Below are 17,506 nucleotides of genomic sequence, written 5' to 3' on the forward strand. Positions count from 1 at the left end.
GGTCAGGACCTGGAGAGTGAGCAGCAAGCGGCAAGCACAAAGGCTCGTGAGTGTGTGCATTAAGTTATTCCAGATTTCTGTGGCCAGCCCAATGTGTAGAGCATTCTTTTGATCCCCCAGACAGTTGTGAAATAAATAATTCTTTCTCTTTTGTATCATTTTCAAGAGTTGCTGTCTTCACACTGATGACCCAGGTGTGCTGTAGACCCTCACAGCACTTAGTATTTCTGTGGTGGGAGCCTGTGGGGAAGCCCGCTGCCTGGCAGCTGCAGGTCTGTTGGTGTGCCTTGGTTGAAGGAGAGGGGAATGAGCCTTCCCAGGGTTACATCCTGCCTTGCGCCTGCAGGGTCTGCTCAGTGTCTGTTCTAGAACACAGACCTTTGTCTGGAAACCCCCGTGGCTGCAGATGCTTAGTGCAGTGGCCTGCGTTGCTTCCTTGGACATCTACAGCCAACACTGGAGTATCTGGCCTCCAGTCTGTCACCCAGGTGGAAGGCCTGGGTGGAGCTGCAGGCGCCTGGCGCTGGCCTGGCTCAGCGTGGCTGCTGCCGGCACTTGGGCAGTGAACCAGCAGTTGAAACATCTGTCTTTTTCTCTTTGAGATCAAATAAAGTGAAAGTAAGTAAATGAAGATTTTTACAAAAAAAGACATTTATTTTTATTTAAAAGATTTTATAGAGAGTGGAGGACTGAGTCCTCCATCTGCTGGTGCATTCCCCAAATAACCCCAATGAACTGGAGCTGAGCCGATCCAAAGCCGGGATCAAGGGGTTTGTTCTGAATCTCCCACATAGATGAAGAGGTCCAAGGACTTGGGCCATTTTGCGCTGATTTCCCAGCGGTGTTAGAAATGGAGCAGCAGGGATGGGCACCAGCACCCATATGGAATGCCAGCACTCGCAGGGAGAGGATTAGTGCACTGTGCCACCACGTCAGCCCCATAAATGAAAATTTGTTTAAAAATTCCGTATGGTCTGTCAGGAAAGACATACGCTGCTGCAAGTAGGTAATGAGATGCCCTGAGTAGAATTCTGCTTTGACCTGGGCGAGTTTGCTAGTCTCATGAAGCCCTCTCCCTGCACCTTCCTCTCTGTAAAATAGCAGTGACTTAATACACGGCTGCCATGTTACGTGTTAAAGTATTTGTGTATTGCTTATGCAGTAAATATATATGTCTACGAAAAGTATTTGTTTAAAGGACACACATTGAGTGACTTTCTTACTATGGTGTGGGAAAGGCGATCTGTGTTAATAGGAAGGACAAGAGGGGTAAACATAGGTTTTTCCAGAACTTCATCTGCCTTTTCCTTAAGTTGTGTAATGTGAAATTATGTGGTCAGGGAAAGTTTTATTATTTAAAAAAAAAATCTGTAAAACTTTGTTTTACTTGCTCTATCCTTAAGCCTTTTTCTTCTTCTTTTTTCTTAAAACTTATTATATGCATTTGGAAGGCACAGTTAGAGAAGGAGAGGCAGACTCCTTCATCCATTCAATAGTTACCTTCTCAGATGGCCACAGTGGCCATTGTTGGCCTCTGGCCGAGGCCTGACTCTTGCTGCCTGGGTGGCAGAGCCCCAGTACTTGGGCGCGTTAGCAGGGAGCTGGATCTCAAGCAGAGCTTGGGTATGGGATGCCCACCTGGAAAACTAAAGCTTGACTTGCTTTCCCACTGGCAACTTCAATTTTAGATGGACATGGTTTGGGTTTGCATGAAGATCTGATCTTAGCACAGTTGACCATTACTTCTGGCAAGAGATCCGGTCACGTGTAACCTTGGAGGAGAACTTGAAGGGGAACTTAAACGGAGGCGTAATGAAGGTATTTGTGACGGATGACATTCCACCGGAGTGTGAGTGCAGGCAAACCGATCATCCAGGAAAAGCTGCTGTGCGCTGTGCACAGCACACCCTGGGTTAGCTCAGAGACCAGTTAGGCTTGCAGTGAGAGTGGAGTGCAAGGAGACGTGGAGCTACTTCCGCTGTGACTCTAACATGGAGGATATAAATGCAGCCTGACTCAAGGTCAGTGCTATTTTAGAGTTGGCTCTTGATATGCTGAGAAAAAGAGCAAGGAACAATTTGAAAACCTTAATTGAAGGTTGGCTGGTGGCGAGTAGGAAGACGCTGTGGGTGGAGGTGGGTCAGGCCCCGGAATGCAGTCAGGACTTCTTTCATCACTTAAGCTGTCGCCCTTTGATTTGTGTCTGAAAGTTTCCCATTTTTTCCTTAAGCCAATGAGGAGAGTTCAGCTTGACTGTTTAGTGATGTCACATTCTATATTATAATAAAGAAATTCTATGGATAAAATTTTGAAAAAACTTGAACTGTGAAATCACAAGAATTTCAGAGAAACTTCTTGCTAGTGGTTGGCAGGAACCCCAAAGGATTTTTGCCTTTTGTTCTATGTAATGTTTACCAGTTATGCGAGGATACTTCAGAAATTAATTCAAAATGTGTATCTTAAGATTCCAGCACTGAAATACGCTAAACCTTTAATGCTGTTTTCTCACGGAGTTTCTGTAGTTCCTCATGGAAGTTTTTCGTTAACATGTGCTCAGTTATCTTAGGTGTGGTGCCTTCTTAAGTGCTGGGGTTGCCTGCGTGCTGCGATTTGCCCAGTGCCTGCTGTTCTCAGGCTTTTAGCTTGATTCCCCAGCCGGGCAGTCAGTAGGCCCCAGCTCAGTGGGCTGCTTCCGACCCAGGAGACACTCCCTTCCCGGTGGTCAGCTGGTTGTTGTCCATCAGTGTTGAATTAAATTCCTTTCACGAGTAATTATTTATTCTTAATGTGTCTTGACAATATCGTGTGATTGACTTTCTGGTTTAGCATTTCCAGATTAGCTAATTACTTAGGTTTAGGATATCATATGCTGTATCTCTTAACTGACTAAAATATGATAATAACTTTGCAATAAGTTTTCCTGAAGAAGTGCAGTCCTTTGTGCTATTGAATGTGTTTTGGCTTTTTTAGGTTTAGATGATTGTATCTGAAGATGTTCGAGTAAAGGAAAAGGCAGTTACCAGGTGGAGGCATGAGTCATGGCTGCCGGTGGAGTCTGATACTGCCGTTGTTGTAGATGTTTTGTTTGAAGCTTTGCAGTGCCTTCTCTTCTGTTGATGTAAGAGTGGTTGTGCCAGTCCTGTGTCCTTCCTCGTACTTCCTGGACTGTGGACCTTTGGTGCTTTCTGGTTTCCAGTCCTGCCCTTTAAGCACAGTTGCTGTGGCCCACCCTATAGGGCTGCTCCATCTCTTGCAAATGTTATTTCTGCCTTTAATGCAGTTTTATCTCAGGTAGCTTTAAAAAGCTGCTGTGTTCTCACCTGACTGGAACCTAGTTGCTGCCTGTCCATTCCCCAGTCAGAGCAGTAGTGTATGGGGACCCCAGTGACCGGACCCTTTCTTTATTAGTAGTGAGAATGTTACTGCCTGGCGTAGTGTTCTCTTAATTACAAGGACTGGGAAATTGATGTTGATATTGATTTTCTTGAGCCATCAAGGACAAGCATCATGAATGAACTCAAGACTTTACAGTTTTAGAATATTTATATGTGGATTGACCTCTTAAGGAAAAGGGGTATGGTGCATAGTTTGTTTTGCTCACAGATATCTGCAGAGTTAGTGAGGCAGGATGGCTCACTTACTGGGAAGTAGCTTGCAGCATTAGGCAGTGAAAATCTTAAGCATGTCATCTACTTGGAGTGTTTCATTCTTTGCAAAGGTCTGTGTGTTCCTTGCAATTGAGGCCTGGTGTTCTCTAAGGAGAGTATTGTTCCAGATAAGATGGCTCTGGCTTTGGGATGGCAGAATTTTCTACTGAGGTTATTAATCTGAGAGCGTAGGGAACAAAAGTACTGTCTTTTTATTAAAGGGCAAGTTCTAGCTGATCTCATAGTGCATGTTTCTGTGCTGTCTTTGTCCACCAGTTCATTTGCTGCCACTGCGCTTGCCCCCAAAAGGAAGCATTTTTATCTTCAATATTTATTGAAAAAAGACTTACAATGAGGAACAGGTGGGACTAGACAAAAGTGGAAAGCCATGAATGAGTGGCTGTGACTGTTCTGCTTTCAAGTTTCCAAATGAATTTGTGTGGGATGCTGTCTGGTTTATCACAGGAGGAAAAGGTCAAGCATTGAAAAATAGAGTTTTATTTAAGCATATACATAGAGGAACTGTGTAATGGAGGCCAGCAAACTGAAAATGAAGATACATTGCAGTGTGCACCTGTTACTAGGTGAAGCTCTTAGACCTATCTGGACAGTAGGATGCTGGACTTGATCCCATTGTCTGTACCTCCAATGTTTTGATGCCATTAAATAGCAGAATGGCGGGCTGGTGACTGTCGCTGAAGGACAATGCTATTGCAATAATATAGGGGAAAGCAGTGAGGGGGAGGGGAGAGTGGAAATGGTGGAAGGGGTCACCCCTGAGCCAATGGGACTGTATCATGAAAAATAAAAATTTTTAGAAATGGGTTTTATTATTTCACTGTATTTTGTCTGATTAGAGTAAATATTGTAGAATAGTATAGTTGGCAGTTTCTGTGTGATATAATTTGATCATAGGATATTGCTAGGCATTTCTTCTTTAAAGTATGCAGCCTGGTATCGGGTCCCAGTTGTAGTGGGAAATCTTGGGCTGATTAAGCCAACTTTTTAAATCTGCAAAATAATGATAATATGTATATTATGTTGTGTAGATTGCCTCAAAGCTAGTGAACAATGGGTTTGGAAGATGAGCTTATTTTAGAAATAAAATCTGAAGTTAATGCGTAGTTTTCCTCATAGTACAGATTCCCAGGAACTTTTTGCAGACCCTTCATATGCGAATCTCTCAAATAGCTTTGCATCAGAATCTTTTAAAGTCTAATTTTAGAAAGATTTATTTCTTTGAAACAGTTATATTTAGAGGAGAGACAAGAGATTTTTCATCCTCTGGCTCACTCCCCAGGTGGCCTCGGTGCCTGGCCTGGGCAGGCTTGCTCTGAGAATCAGTAGGGAGGTGACTGGAGCCAGCAGTTGGGTCAGCTTTCCCCTTTTTCCCAGATGTGTTTTTAGCAGGGAGCTGGATGAGGGAGGCAGAGCAGCCGAGACCCCCAACTGGCACCTACAGAGGATGCCAGCCTTGCAAGCTGTGGCTTAACTTTATATTGCACCACGGTGCCAGCCAGTAAAACTATTTTCTCTTAAATTTTAAAATACCCTCATTAAAGAGTAGTTGATACTGTATATACAGTGTGAGCTCAGTGAGGAATGAGCCATCCCTGTTTTTCTGACCTTTGGTTCTTAGCTCAATAGGACCCTTTTATGTTTTTGTGCATTTGTTCTTTCAGCAGTATGAAGGGTAGCTGTGTGGTAAAGCCAGATAAAGTGTGGTTAGGCATTCCTGGTGGGTGGACACTCAGTTTGTGCATACATTTTTTAAAGAAAAGATTTATTTTATTCTTGGAAAGTCAGATCAGATTTACAGAAAGAAGGAGAGAAATATCTTCCATCCACTGGTTTGCTCCCCACTTGGCTCCATGGCCGGAACGGAGTTTTGATCCGAAGCCAGGAGCTTCTCTCAGGTCTCCCATGCAGGTGCAGGGTCCTGAGACACTGGGCCATCATCCTCTGCTGCTTTCCCAGGCCACAAGCAGGGAGCTGGCCGGGAAGGGGAACAGCTGGGACATGAACCTGCACCCATATGGATTTAGCCAATTGAGCCATCACACTAGTCCCTGTTTCTTTGATAGTGTTTTATAAATCAGACACGTTTTTTTTAATCCTTAGGAAAGTTCTTGGTGTGACCTTCTTCGTGTATGGTTATATACATACTAACACTCAGTGCATGGAGTCCCAGCTCTTGTTCTGGCCATTGTCACTCCTTTACACAATATGGACCATCTCAGCAGATAGATTATTTCTGTTATTTTCAAATTTTAGAAGTTTGTGTGTTTTTTTTTTTTTAACCCCTCTTCTAGATGGAGAAGCATCTGACTTCAGACTACTATCTCTTATGTTGGCCATACCTTTCGGAAATGGAAATAGATCTAAATTTTCATGCAGGTGTAACCTAACTTGGGGAGAAGGGTTGAGGAAATGAGCAGGAACTTCTGATGGATTAGTGTGGCCCTGAGAATGTTCAGCTGAGAGGCTCCCATGTGCCCTGCACGAGCACATGGTTTTAGGGACTCTGCACCCTGTTGCCGCCAGGTGTGGGGCTTCTGCATTCACTGACTCTCAAAGAGCCTCTGTGACTTTCCCACGGGTGTCCAGTGATGGTTAGCGGCCAGCCCAGAGGCCCAGGCTGCCTGAGGCCCAGGATCCTTTCTAGCAACGCATTATCTTGTTTCCTGAAAAAGAGGGAGGCAAAATTCTTAGAAATTTCTTTGATTTAAATGCAAAAGTAAAATGGGCCTAGTTTGAAGACTTGAATGTGTTAATGAAAATTAATGTCTTTGGCCTCTGTCACAAAGAATCAATTAGTTATTAGGTCTTAATTCTGTAACCATAAGGGAAACTTATGCTCTAAGTTATATTGGACAGATATTGAAAGAATTCACAAATCTTAAAGAAAAAACAGATTGATTTATTTTCATTTGAAAGATCCAGAGAGAAGATCTGCTGGTTCCTTCCCTAAGTGGCTGCAGTCACAGGAGCTAGGCCTGAGGAGCCTTCTTCCCAATTTCAGGTCCCAGCGGCTTGAGCCATCTTCCGCTGATTTCCCAGTCCCTAAGCAGGGAGGTGGGTGGGAAGCAGAGCCAGGACCAGAACCAGTGCCTGGATGGGGTATTGGTGTTGCAGTGGAGCATAGGTCCAAGGAGACGCTGTGCTGGCCCATGAATCTCCACCTTTATGCCCCCGTCAAAGGGTTGAGTCTTGAGAATGTGTGCTCCTGGGCTCAGGTGAAGCTGAAAGGATGAAGCAGAGATGGTTTTTCTGGCTGATTCTTTTTTTTTTTTTTAAAGATTTATTTATTTTTATTGGAAAGGCAGATATACAGAGAGGAAGAGAGACAGAGAGGAAGATCTTCCTTCCGATGATTCACTCCCCAAGTGAGTGCAACGGTCGATGCTATGCCGATCCAAAGCCAGGAGCCTCTTCTGGGTCTCCCACGCGGGTGCAGGGTCCCAAAGCTTTGGGCTGTCCTCGACTGCTTTCCCGGGCCACAAGCAGGGAGCTGGATGGGAAGCGGGGCTGCCGGGATTAGAACCGGCGCCCATATGGGATCCCGGGCGTGCAAGGCGAGGACCTTAACCACTGCGGCACCACGCCAGGCCCCTGGCTGATTCTTGTGTCCTTTTAATATTAAGGATTGCTTGAAAAAAGTCTGATACCTCTATATAAGCAATGATAGAGCCTTCTTTAAAAGACCTCTGGGTTCTCTTGATCTGTAGGGCTCTGTTGTGTTGCCACGTCAGATGCTCTGAAGATCCTCTTCTCTCACACATTTTACTCAGCAAGGTGTCTGTACTCTCTTGGAAAAAGGAAAGCCAGCACTACCTACATGAGATTTTCTTCACTCACTTAGTTATTTTGAGCCAAGGCATTTGCTTGGGTAGTATGGAAACAAAGCCAATGCAAGAAGAGTAACAAGTTTGAGGGCTAACGAAGTGCTAAGGAAAAATGATCTTTGTATTCCTCACATGGAAAGATCAGAAGAGTACTCAACACTATTAATTAACTCTTTTTTGAAGTTATATTTGGATTCAGGAAAGTTGTTTTTTTAAAGATTTATTAGAGGAAGATCTTCCAGCCAATGATTTACTCTCCAAGTGAGTGCAATGGCAGGTGCTGTGCTGATCCAAATTTAGGAGCCAGGTACCACTTCCGGGTCTCCCATGCAGGTACAGGGTCCCAAAGCCTTGGGCCGTCCTCAACTGCTTTCCCAGGCCACAGGCAGGGAGCTGAATGGGAAGTGGACTGCCAGGATTAGAACCGGTGCCCACATGGGATCCTGTTGGGTACGAGGCGAGGACTTTAGCTGTTAGGCCACCATGCTGGGCCTATGATTTAGGAAAGTCTTGATTGGGCTTCAGGATTGTGTTGTAGGGGTTGCTGATACTGCCCTGCGTTGAGAGAGTAAGGTCCAGTTACCTTTCATTCTGGAGTTGGTGCTGAACGGCTGACCACTTGCCCTGGTTCTTGTATGCAAAAGACTGAAAGTGCACACAACTGTTGCAACACTTTCACAGGTGGGAGTCGGAGGTGCTCCAAGCCCACAGTCACACAGTGCAGTAATGACTGTCAAGCAGTGTCATTTTCATTTGGTTGTTTGGAGCTCTCCGGAGTAAGCGAAAGTTTTCCTCAGATTTGAAGCCCTAAAGTTCACTACCCTTAATCATAAAACTGCAGGAGAGACAGAATTTTGGAAACTACAGGACGTTCTTTCTGTTTTGCATTTGTTGTAAAAGGATCACTTTCCACTGAGTCATAAATAGATTGTGCTTAGGGTATTTTGCTGGCTCTGTGTGATTGGTGTGGGAAATGACCTGCAGGGTGTTGCAAAGAGTAGGTGGTCTGATGGTAATTAAATTCAGTGTCTCATGTCATCTGGGTGAGAGAAGAGTGACATTAAATTTGTTGAAATGCATAGAGTCACACATTTTTAGGTTATAAATCAGCAGTTAGAATAAAGCTACAAAAATGCTATCCCCCAGATTTCTTTGTATCCCCTCTTCTGTATTTTCCAATCTCCCTCTGTTGGAGCTGCAGAAAATTTCAGAAAAGACTGTCAGTATAATGCTTATGAAATCCAATAATGGGTATTGCTAACACACCAGGGAAAAATTACTTTTTATCTGTGTGACAAAACTATATATATCTAGAGGTGCTTTTTTTGGAATGTTAAGGAAGAAAGGGTTGTCAACCTGAAGTAGAAAGAAAATGTTATTTAACTTTGTTGGAGATAATGAAATATAAATTGCATCTGAAAAAGGAGATTGATGCTTCAGCAGAATTCATTTGTTCCAGTGATTGTTGATTAGGTGTTTCTCACTGGTATCACATGATGTTTTGTGGGAGAGAACAGACGGTTTAGTTACAACTTCCTTTTATGAGAGATACATAGAGTGGATGTAATTTGTTAGGAACTGCCAATATTCTGTTTCTAATGATCGTACAGTGATGCCGATTGATCTCTTTTCTCTGTTCTTCAGGGTCGACATGTTAAAACGGGTCAGCTGGCGGCTATCAAAGTTATGGATGTCACTGAGGTAAGGTTCCGTCACACGTTTGTAAAGAGACTGTTAGACAAAAGACAAAGTCTTCCCCAACAGTGTTAAGAGTATCATTCTGTTTGGGGAATGTCATCCCTTGAACAATTTACCCTCACGTGGCACTGGCAGTTCATGGGTCCAGCAGCAGGCCAGCTGGCTTAGATGGTTGCAGATGGTCCCCAAGTAACTAAGAGTCGGTAGCATTTTCTTTTAAAGAGAAAGAATCTGAGTGAGGTCATCCTTGGCAACATAATGGACCATAATTGGAAACATCTTCTCTAATGGGAAAGGAAAGATTTGAGAAGGGATGAGGAGGTCACATGAGTAGGGTGGCTGAGCCCTGTAGGATGGAGAAAGGCTTCTCTAGAGTATTGGGCCACATTTGTGCCATTTCTTCTATTTTTAAATAGGGTATGGGGGAGGGAGGGAGAATGCAGATCCAGCCAAGTTCCCAGAGGTTGGAAAACAGAAACATCTGCTAGACTGCTGAGCAGATTGCTGGCAAAATTTAGTAGCAAAAAATACTTCTTGAAATGATCACATGGGGATTTACTGTGTAGCTTTAGGTGGGAAAGAGAACTTTAGACAAAAAAAGCGCATTTGTGTGCCTTTGATTGCATGTAAATTTTTAAGAGTTTTATACGTTTTAGTGAACGGAATTCATGTCATTTTAAGTTATTTTAATCTGAAAATATGTTCTCAAGTTTTCTGGTGACTTGTCTAATTATGAGATGTCAACATTCTATTTCACAGACTTGAGAAGGATAGCCGAGAGCCTTCTAGACTGGCAATATTTAAAAACCAAGTCATAATTTCCCCACATCTGGTGTCTGTCCAGGGAGACGGTGGCTCAGCTTATCATCGATGTGCTGTGCCCCCCTCTCCATGTGTTCTGCTGACAGTGTGGTGAGCCACACTGTGTGTACTGCTCAGTCAGACGTAGACCGCCTTGCTCCGCTTGCCTGACAGCGAGGCAGCTGCGTCCCGATATTGGAAGATGTGACATCTTGTGAATAAACCCTTGCCTTTTCGCTGTCAGAGGATAATGGGGATTTTAAGATGAAAACTACTGTTGCTTGATGAAATGACCAAAATGTGTCTTCTCACATTGTGATGTTGCCCCATTTGTGTTTCAGCGATCCTGCAATTACTGTACAGCCAGTGACAAATGAGATTTTGTCCAGTTAAATATTACTTTAAAGAATGGCGAAGGAACGATGAATCCTAACTAAATGTGGTTAAATGCAGTAGCTGAGTTTTGTTTTTGTCTTTGACTAGAAGTCTCTGTTCACACTGTTTGCGTCCTGCTGGTTCTGCGTTAGGCAGGGGTGGTGCAGGGTCCTACATTTTGTGTGTTGATTCACATACTGTTTACCAGGGGACTTGTGGGTGTTGTTCTAAATTTCAGCTTTGAGATTTTACAAAGTATGAATTCACCGTCATTGCTCGGATGCCTTCAGCCTGATGTTGCCTAGCTTGGTGAATGTGTTGTGGCCAGTAAGATTCACTTCATTTCTCATCTCGGAATCCAGATGCTACTGGTCTGCTCTGTAGAGGTCCCCTTCACCTGAGCACAGCCCTGTGTGCTGTGTGTGGTCACTGTGAGAAGGGTGGGGTGGCCATGGGCCTGGGGGTTGGGATGCTGAGTGAGGCGCACACGTGCTGCTTTGCAGTTGCTGGGTGTGATTCCCAGATCCGTCTCCTGAATCCAGCATCCCGTTAGTACAGGAAGTGGTGACTGCTTGAGTGGTTGGTTTCCTGCCTCCCACATGGACGATCTGGGCTGAGTGCCTGAGTCCCACCCAGCCTTGTTCCTGGCCCTTGGCCACTGCAAGCATTTGGAAAATAAGCCAGCAGATGGGAGCTCTCTCTCCCTGCCTGCCTCTGTTTCTCCTTTAAGCACATTTAAAAATGATTTTTAAAGATTAAAATACAAGAAATATAAGTAATTAAATGCTTATATTTTTACCACCCTAAATGTCTCTGGCACAGCTGTAAAATACATAGATGGGAGCTTCATAAAGTTCATGGAAAAATGGAATTAATATATTTTGGTGCAAAATAAGTTTGAAATCAGTACCCAATTCCTTCCCTCTCTCCATCTTACCTTCATCCCTCCTCCCTTTCCCTTCCTCCTCCTTTCTTCCCTCCCCCCCCCCTTTTTTTTAAAGATTGGTTTATTTTTGTTTGAAAGGCTGGTATAGAAAGACAGAGATTTTCCATCTGCTGGTTCACTCCCCCAAGTGGCCACAGTGGATGTAGCTGTGCTGAACTAAAGACAGGAGCCAGGAGTTTTTTCCTGGTCTCCCATATGGGTATAGAGGCCCAAGGCTTTGGACCACCTTCCACTGCTTCCCAGGCCACAAGCAGGGAGCTGGATGGGAAGTGGATCAGTCAGAACACAAATCTGCACCCATATGGGATCCTGGTGCTTGCAAGTGGAGGATTAAGCCAATTGAGCCCTTGCACCAGGCCCACAATATTTTTCATAATATATTTTCCACAAACTTTTTTTCCCCACAAAGTTTTTGAAGGCCCAGTCATATCTGTGTGTAACAGGTGTTCTTGTGTTCCATTTAAGTTGTATGAAAAGATATTTTCTTGCATGAAAAATTCAGACAATTTTGAATAAATGTTTGATACAAGTATTTTTCAGAACTCACCTAAAACTAATTAATGCAAATGTCATATATTAGGTAAAATGAAAACCAGATGGTGAGTCTTCAAAAAAAAAAAGCACAAACTCAGTCAACCATGTGCTGTGTTGGCCTCTCAGTAGTGGTGTTTTTTGCACTGTCTTCAAGCAGTGACCTTTGGATGTAGTCAGCACTCAGAGTTCAGTGTTGCTAGGACTCCGCTTAGAAAACACATCCTTGCCCGGCCTCCCATTCAGGCCTTTCGAGTTGTAAGCATCGACCTAACTGGGACCTGGGGGTAGCAGGCAGCAGCTGCAGGGAGAGATTTTGCAACTGAGAATTTTGATTCCAGCTCCAGCAGCAAGTGCTGTTGGCCAGCGTTCTCTTGGAAAACATGGAATTTTTTTTTCTCCCCAGGTTTCTGACTTCTCTCGGTTTTGTCTCGGGAACAGAAAGGTGCAAATGCTCATTCTTAGAAAAGCACAGGCTTGGGCCCAGCGCGGTGGCACAAGTGGTTAAGTCCTCGCCTTGCACGCCCGGGATCCCATATGGGCGCCGGTTCTAATCCCGGCAGCCCTGCTTCCCTTCCAGCTCCCTGCCTGTGGCCCGGGAAAGCAGTCGAGGACCGCCCAAAGCTTTGGGACCCTGCACCCGTGTGGGAGACCCGAAAGAGGCTCCTGGCTTCGGATCGGCATAGCATCGGCCGTTGTGCTCACTTGGGGAGTGAATCATCGGACGGAAGATCTTCCTCTGTCTCTCCTCTCTGTATATCCGCCTTTCCAATAAAAAAACATAATAAAAATAAATCTTAAAAAAAAAAAGAAAAGCACAGGCTTGTCCTGCGGGCCCCCCTCCCCCCCATTCAGTTGAAGTTGAGAGGCATGTAACAGGCTACTGGTTATCCAGGCTCTGCAGGCAGGAAGAACAGCAGGTGTGGGCAGAAGAATGTCAGGGTTCTCCCTACTCCAGCTGTTAACTGCTGGCAGCCCCAGTAAACTGACTGGAATGAATGAGAAAAAACACGTGCTCACTTCACCCACATTCTTTATGATGTGAACTTGGGGAACAGAAACAGCTGAAATGTGGGTTCTACTTTTGGATGAAGTGATCTTGATCTCAGATCAAGAATTTCATTTGCTTTTCTCACAGCTTTTCTGTAAGGTGGAGAAAAGAACATGGGCTTCTTAAACATTTTTTTTCTCTTTAAAGATCTATTTGAAGTCAGTGTTACAGAGGGGAAGAGATAGTGATTTTCTGTCCCTTGATTCACACCCCAGATGTCCACAGCAGCCAGCGCTGGGTCAGCCTAAAGCCAGGGAGGCAGGGCATCTGCCAATCTCCCATGTGGGTACAGGTGCCCGGACTCCCTGGGCCATCCTTAGCTGCTTTTCCCAGGCCGTTGTGAGGCAGCTGGATTGGAAGCGCAGCAGCAGGAGTTTGAACAGGTGCCCATATAGGATGCTGTCAGTGCAGATGGTGTCTGTACCGGCTGTGCTATAGTGCTGATCCCAACACTGAATCTTTCATTAAAAAAATAATAATAAATAAAAATTGATATAACACAAGTCCTTAAAGAAAAACTGTTAAAATTAGTAAGAATCTATTCTAATTAGAAAGTGTGACAGTGATTTTGAGCGAGACTTTATTTCCATGCTTAATTAGTGGTAGCTAGACAGACTGAGTAGATTTCTGGGTTTTGTTTTTAGAATTGTCATTGAACTCATAAATATGCGCTAACATTTGTCTTTTCTTTCCTATGAGCATAGATTTTAGACTCATAAATGTGTTTTTTAGGGCAATTCTAGTTTGAGCCTTGTAGAAAGCTTGTGTCATTGTCACATCCTTTCTTTTACCTCAAGATAGTATTACTTCCTTTTTTAGAATATTCCCTACAATGAAGCTTGATAAAGTTATAGTTTTCTCATTTGCACAATGGAATAGTAATTCTACCCCGGATTTATTGGCAGAATTAAAAGTAATGTGAACTATCTGGCGTATGGATGTTTATACACTTTGGATTTCCTGTGTTCCATTCTGTTTAAAGACACTGTCAGTCTCGGGGAGGAGTTCTTAATGCCCAGCTGCTGTCCTTGCAGCCACTTGGCCTCCTGGCCCTGAGAGGTGCTGCCTGTCCACTCCCTGTAGGCGCCTGCAGCAGGCGGCTTCCCCCTCCTCCCTCTCAGCTCTGTTACCTTGTTGGCAACCTCTTCTCTTCCCTGTGAGCTCCACTGCAGTCCTCAGTAAGAGCCTTTTCCCCATGTTCATTTTATGCCTCTATTCTTTCCTGTGGCGCTCTCATCACGCGTGAGGCTTCAGACAGAGCTCTTCCCTCTGGCGTGGGCTGCTCAGCTTACTCCATTTTCTCTTTCTGAAGAATACCCTGGGGCAAAAGGAGTCTTAAGGGAGAGTTGTTTTGACCCTTAACGGCAAAAAAAGGTTACTTATACATATCTATGTGGTGTTACTTCTTTTTTTAATTTGAAGGCAGTATTTAATAGGTGCTAGTATTCTTGCAGATCTATTTCTTAGGGGGAGTATTTGGAATGCTAGGATGCTGTTTGGGATGCCTGCATCTCGATAGGGTGTGCCTCGATAGGGGTCTGGACTCTTCATTTCCTGTTGCAGCTCTCTCCTGGTAGGACTGAGGAAGGGAATGGTCAGTGGCTGCAGTGCTTAGCTGCCAGTTCTGGCCTGGTCCAGTCCAGCTGTGGTAGAGAGTGAACCGGCAGGTAGAAGGTCTGTGTCAGAATGTCTCTGTTACAGAAATATAAGAATCACGAAAATACATTATCTAATCATTTTCTACACGTGGGGGATCATTTTAAACATTGGAAAGGAAGAAGATATATATATATATTATTGGAAATTTGGCAAAGCACTAATTGCTTTGGTTACGTACAGTTTTGGTTCATTGGGACTTGAAATACCAAATCTTTGCAGATTTTTAATTTTTGTTTTCAAAACTTTGTGAAATTGCAATAATATGTTTATTTGAACAATTACTGAATTTTTTAAGAACAGCCTTGCTTTGGAGTGGGATATAAAGCTTAGTTATGCTCTAGAAGGAACTATTCTTAATCTTTTAGTAAAATGAAACTTGCCATAAAAACATTCTTAGTAATTGTTAACACTTACTCTTCAAGCATGTTGATAGCTTATAGTTTGATTAATTTCATCTATTTATCGATCAAGGGCATTGTTTTCTAAGAAACATAACAATGTAAAAGTTAAACAGGCCCACTGCGGTATCCTAGTGGCTAAAGTCCTCACCTTGCACACACTGGGACCCCATATGGGTGCTGGTTCGTGTCCCCATGGCCCTGCTTCCCATCCAGCTCCCTGCTTGTGGCCTGGGAAAGTGGTCGAGGATGGCCCAACGCCTTGGGACCCTGTACCTGTTTGGGAAACCTGGAAGAAGCTCCTGGCTCCTGTCTTCAGATCGGCTCAGCTCTGGCTGCTGTGGCTACCTGGGGGAGTGAATCAGCAGACAGAGATCTTTCTCTCTGTATATCTGACTTTGCAATAAAAATCTTTTTTAAAAACGTTAGTTTAACTTTTTTTTTTAATGATAATTTATCATTTTAGGACAGTAATTATTCTCTTTGAAAGAGTTATAGCAAGAAGGAGAGACAGAGACAGAGATCAACTGTTTGCTGGTCCAATCCTGAAATAGTTGCAGCAGCCAGAGCTGAGCTGGTCCAAAGCCAAGAGCCAGGAGTGTCTGTCTCCCACATGAGTGCCTGGGGCCCAAGCCACCTGCTGCTTCCCAGGCACAGTAGCAGGTAGCTCGATTGAAAATGGAGCAGCTAGGACTCGAACAATCACCCAAATGAGATGCTAGTGCCACAGGTGACTTTTTTCTGATGTATCAGTGTTGAATCCTCCAAACTGCTATTTTTAAAATAATGGTCAAAAATACACCTTCATCATTCCATCTCTTGCCCCATAATTTTATTTAGTTATTTGTTAATTTACTTTTTATTTGGAAGGTAGAGAGGGAGAGTTCTTCCATCTGCTGGTTTACTCCCTAAATGACTGCAGTGACCGGTGTTTGGCCAGGTTGAAGCCACAGGCTTCCTCCGGGTCTCCCATGTGGGTGCAGGGGCCCAAGTAGTTGGGCCATCTTCGGTTTCTGGGTGCATTAGCAGAGAGCTGGATGGGAAGCGAAGCAACCGGGACTTGAACTAGCACTCATATCAGATGGTTGCACTGTAAGCGGTGGCTTGACTCTCTATGCCACAATGCTGCCCTTTTACCATCTAAATACAGTCTGGCAGTTAAAGGGCAAGTCTGAAGGAAGCCAGGCACAGGCTTCCCTGAGTACCATTGCAGAAGAGCTACATGGAACATACGGAGTCAGCAGCAAGTTAAGAACATACGTGGAATGTTCCCTACCGGCACAACGTACTGGGGATTCACTGCCCTGGGTTCTTAGTCAGTGCTGGTCATATGACCACATCTGCCTGGTGCTGGTCATATGACCACATCTGCCTGGTGCTGGTCGTGTGACCACATCTGCCTGGTGCTGGTCGTGTGACCACATACCTCTCCCTGGCTCATTCTAATAATTTCAGATTTCCAGGAGGATGCAGGTATTTACCATGCACTGTTAAGCAGCACAAGCAAGGTGCAGTGTTTAGGTGCAGAGAGCCACTCTAGTTTTGGAGTGGAGAAGACTTACAAATTAAAATCCCAGATGCCAGCTAAGGCCAGTGTTCTAGCTGGCCCTTCTCGGGTTAGTTTAACCCTCTGGAGCAGACACTTCCTCCTTATTCATGCATCATCTGCATCTTGTCCACGTGTGCCCAAATCCAGTATATATGTTTTTACAAGTTCTTGGTGCAGATACATTTTTCCCCCATTGCTGGCAATTCTATCCCGTAGCGCTGAGGCCGGGGAGTGCTGTGTGACTGCTGCGTTTGCCACTTTGCTAGTCTGCAGGGAAATCTCCTAGTTCTGCCTTCAGACAGTGTCCCATTTGTGTCATAGCTGTCTTGGAAGAAAGTAGATCGCAGGTGGGGCAAATTGTCTGGGTGTTAATATCAGCCCAGTCTGCATTTTAGGCAGTATTTTTTTGCCCTCAGTACTTTTGAAACTCGCAAGTTACATTTGCCAGTCTGATAGTTTAGTCAGAGCAGAGACGGTGAATTTGTAAGAAAGTAGCGCACACAAGGATCTGACCCTTTTCCATCCCAGCCTTTCCTGCTGTTCTCAGCTTCAGCTCAGTATGTACAGCAGCCACTGGCAGGCCCTTCTACTTCCAGGCTTGTTCACCAATCCTTGTTCACCTCAGCAGCCACGCACCCGCATCAGAGTCAGATCCCTGCCGTCCCACAGCACCTGATTAGCCGAAAGAAAAAGCCCAGGTTCTTAAAGTGGCCAGCCGCACCTTACTTGATTGGCCTCCCAGCCTGGTCTTGCTACCCTTCTTCCATTCCTGTAGCCTTGTGTGTCTCATGCAGGCCTGTTTGTGTTCATCCAGCCTGCCACCTGATCCTTCCTGAATCCCCGTAGCTTGTTTATCCTTTCTGCCCGGAATTCATTCTTTGACTGTTTCGTTCACTGCCTCTGTTTCATGTCTAGACACAGGATGGCAGACTCGCTGTGTGTGCCCTTTTGCCACCTCACAGTATGGCTTATTTACTATGTAGTGTGTATCACCTGCCTTTACCAC

The 17,506-nt window shown here is 44.6% G+C and overlaps 1 protein-coding gene across 43 annotated transcripts in view; it reads left to right on the top strand.

Annotated features, from left to right (window-relative positions):
• The window catches only part of MAP4K4 (mitogen-activated protein kinase kinase kinase kinase 4), a 156,142-nt gene that overhangs the window by 64,070 nt on the left and 74,566 nt on the right, over positions 1–17,506 (top strand). For all 43 annotated transcript variants that reach the window (XM_040993826.1, XM_040993839.1, XM_040993821.1 and 40 more), the window contains one exon: positions 9,137–9,193. In XM_040993826.1, the coding sequence (XP_040849760.1) occupies positions 9,137–9,193 (57 nt within the window). The remainder of the gene's footprint in view (positions 1–9,136; positions 9,194–17,506) is intronic.

The sequence above is a fragment of the Ochotona curzoniae genome, unplaced genomic scaffold, assembly GCF_017591425.1.
Source record: "Ochotona curzoniae isolate NIBS_2020 unplaced genomic scaffold, NIBS_Ocur_1.0 contig_883, whole genome shotgun sequence".
Taxonomy (NCBI): domain Eukaryota; kingdom Metazoa; phylum Chordata; class Mammalia; order Lagomorpha; family Ochotonidae; genus Ochotona; species Ochotona curzoniae.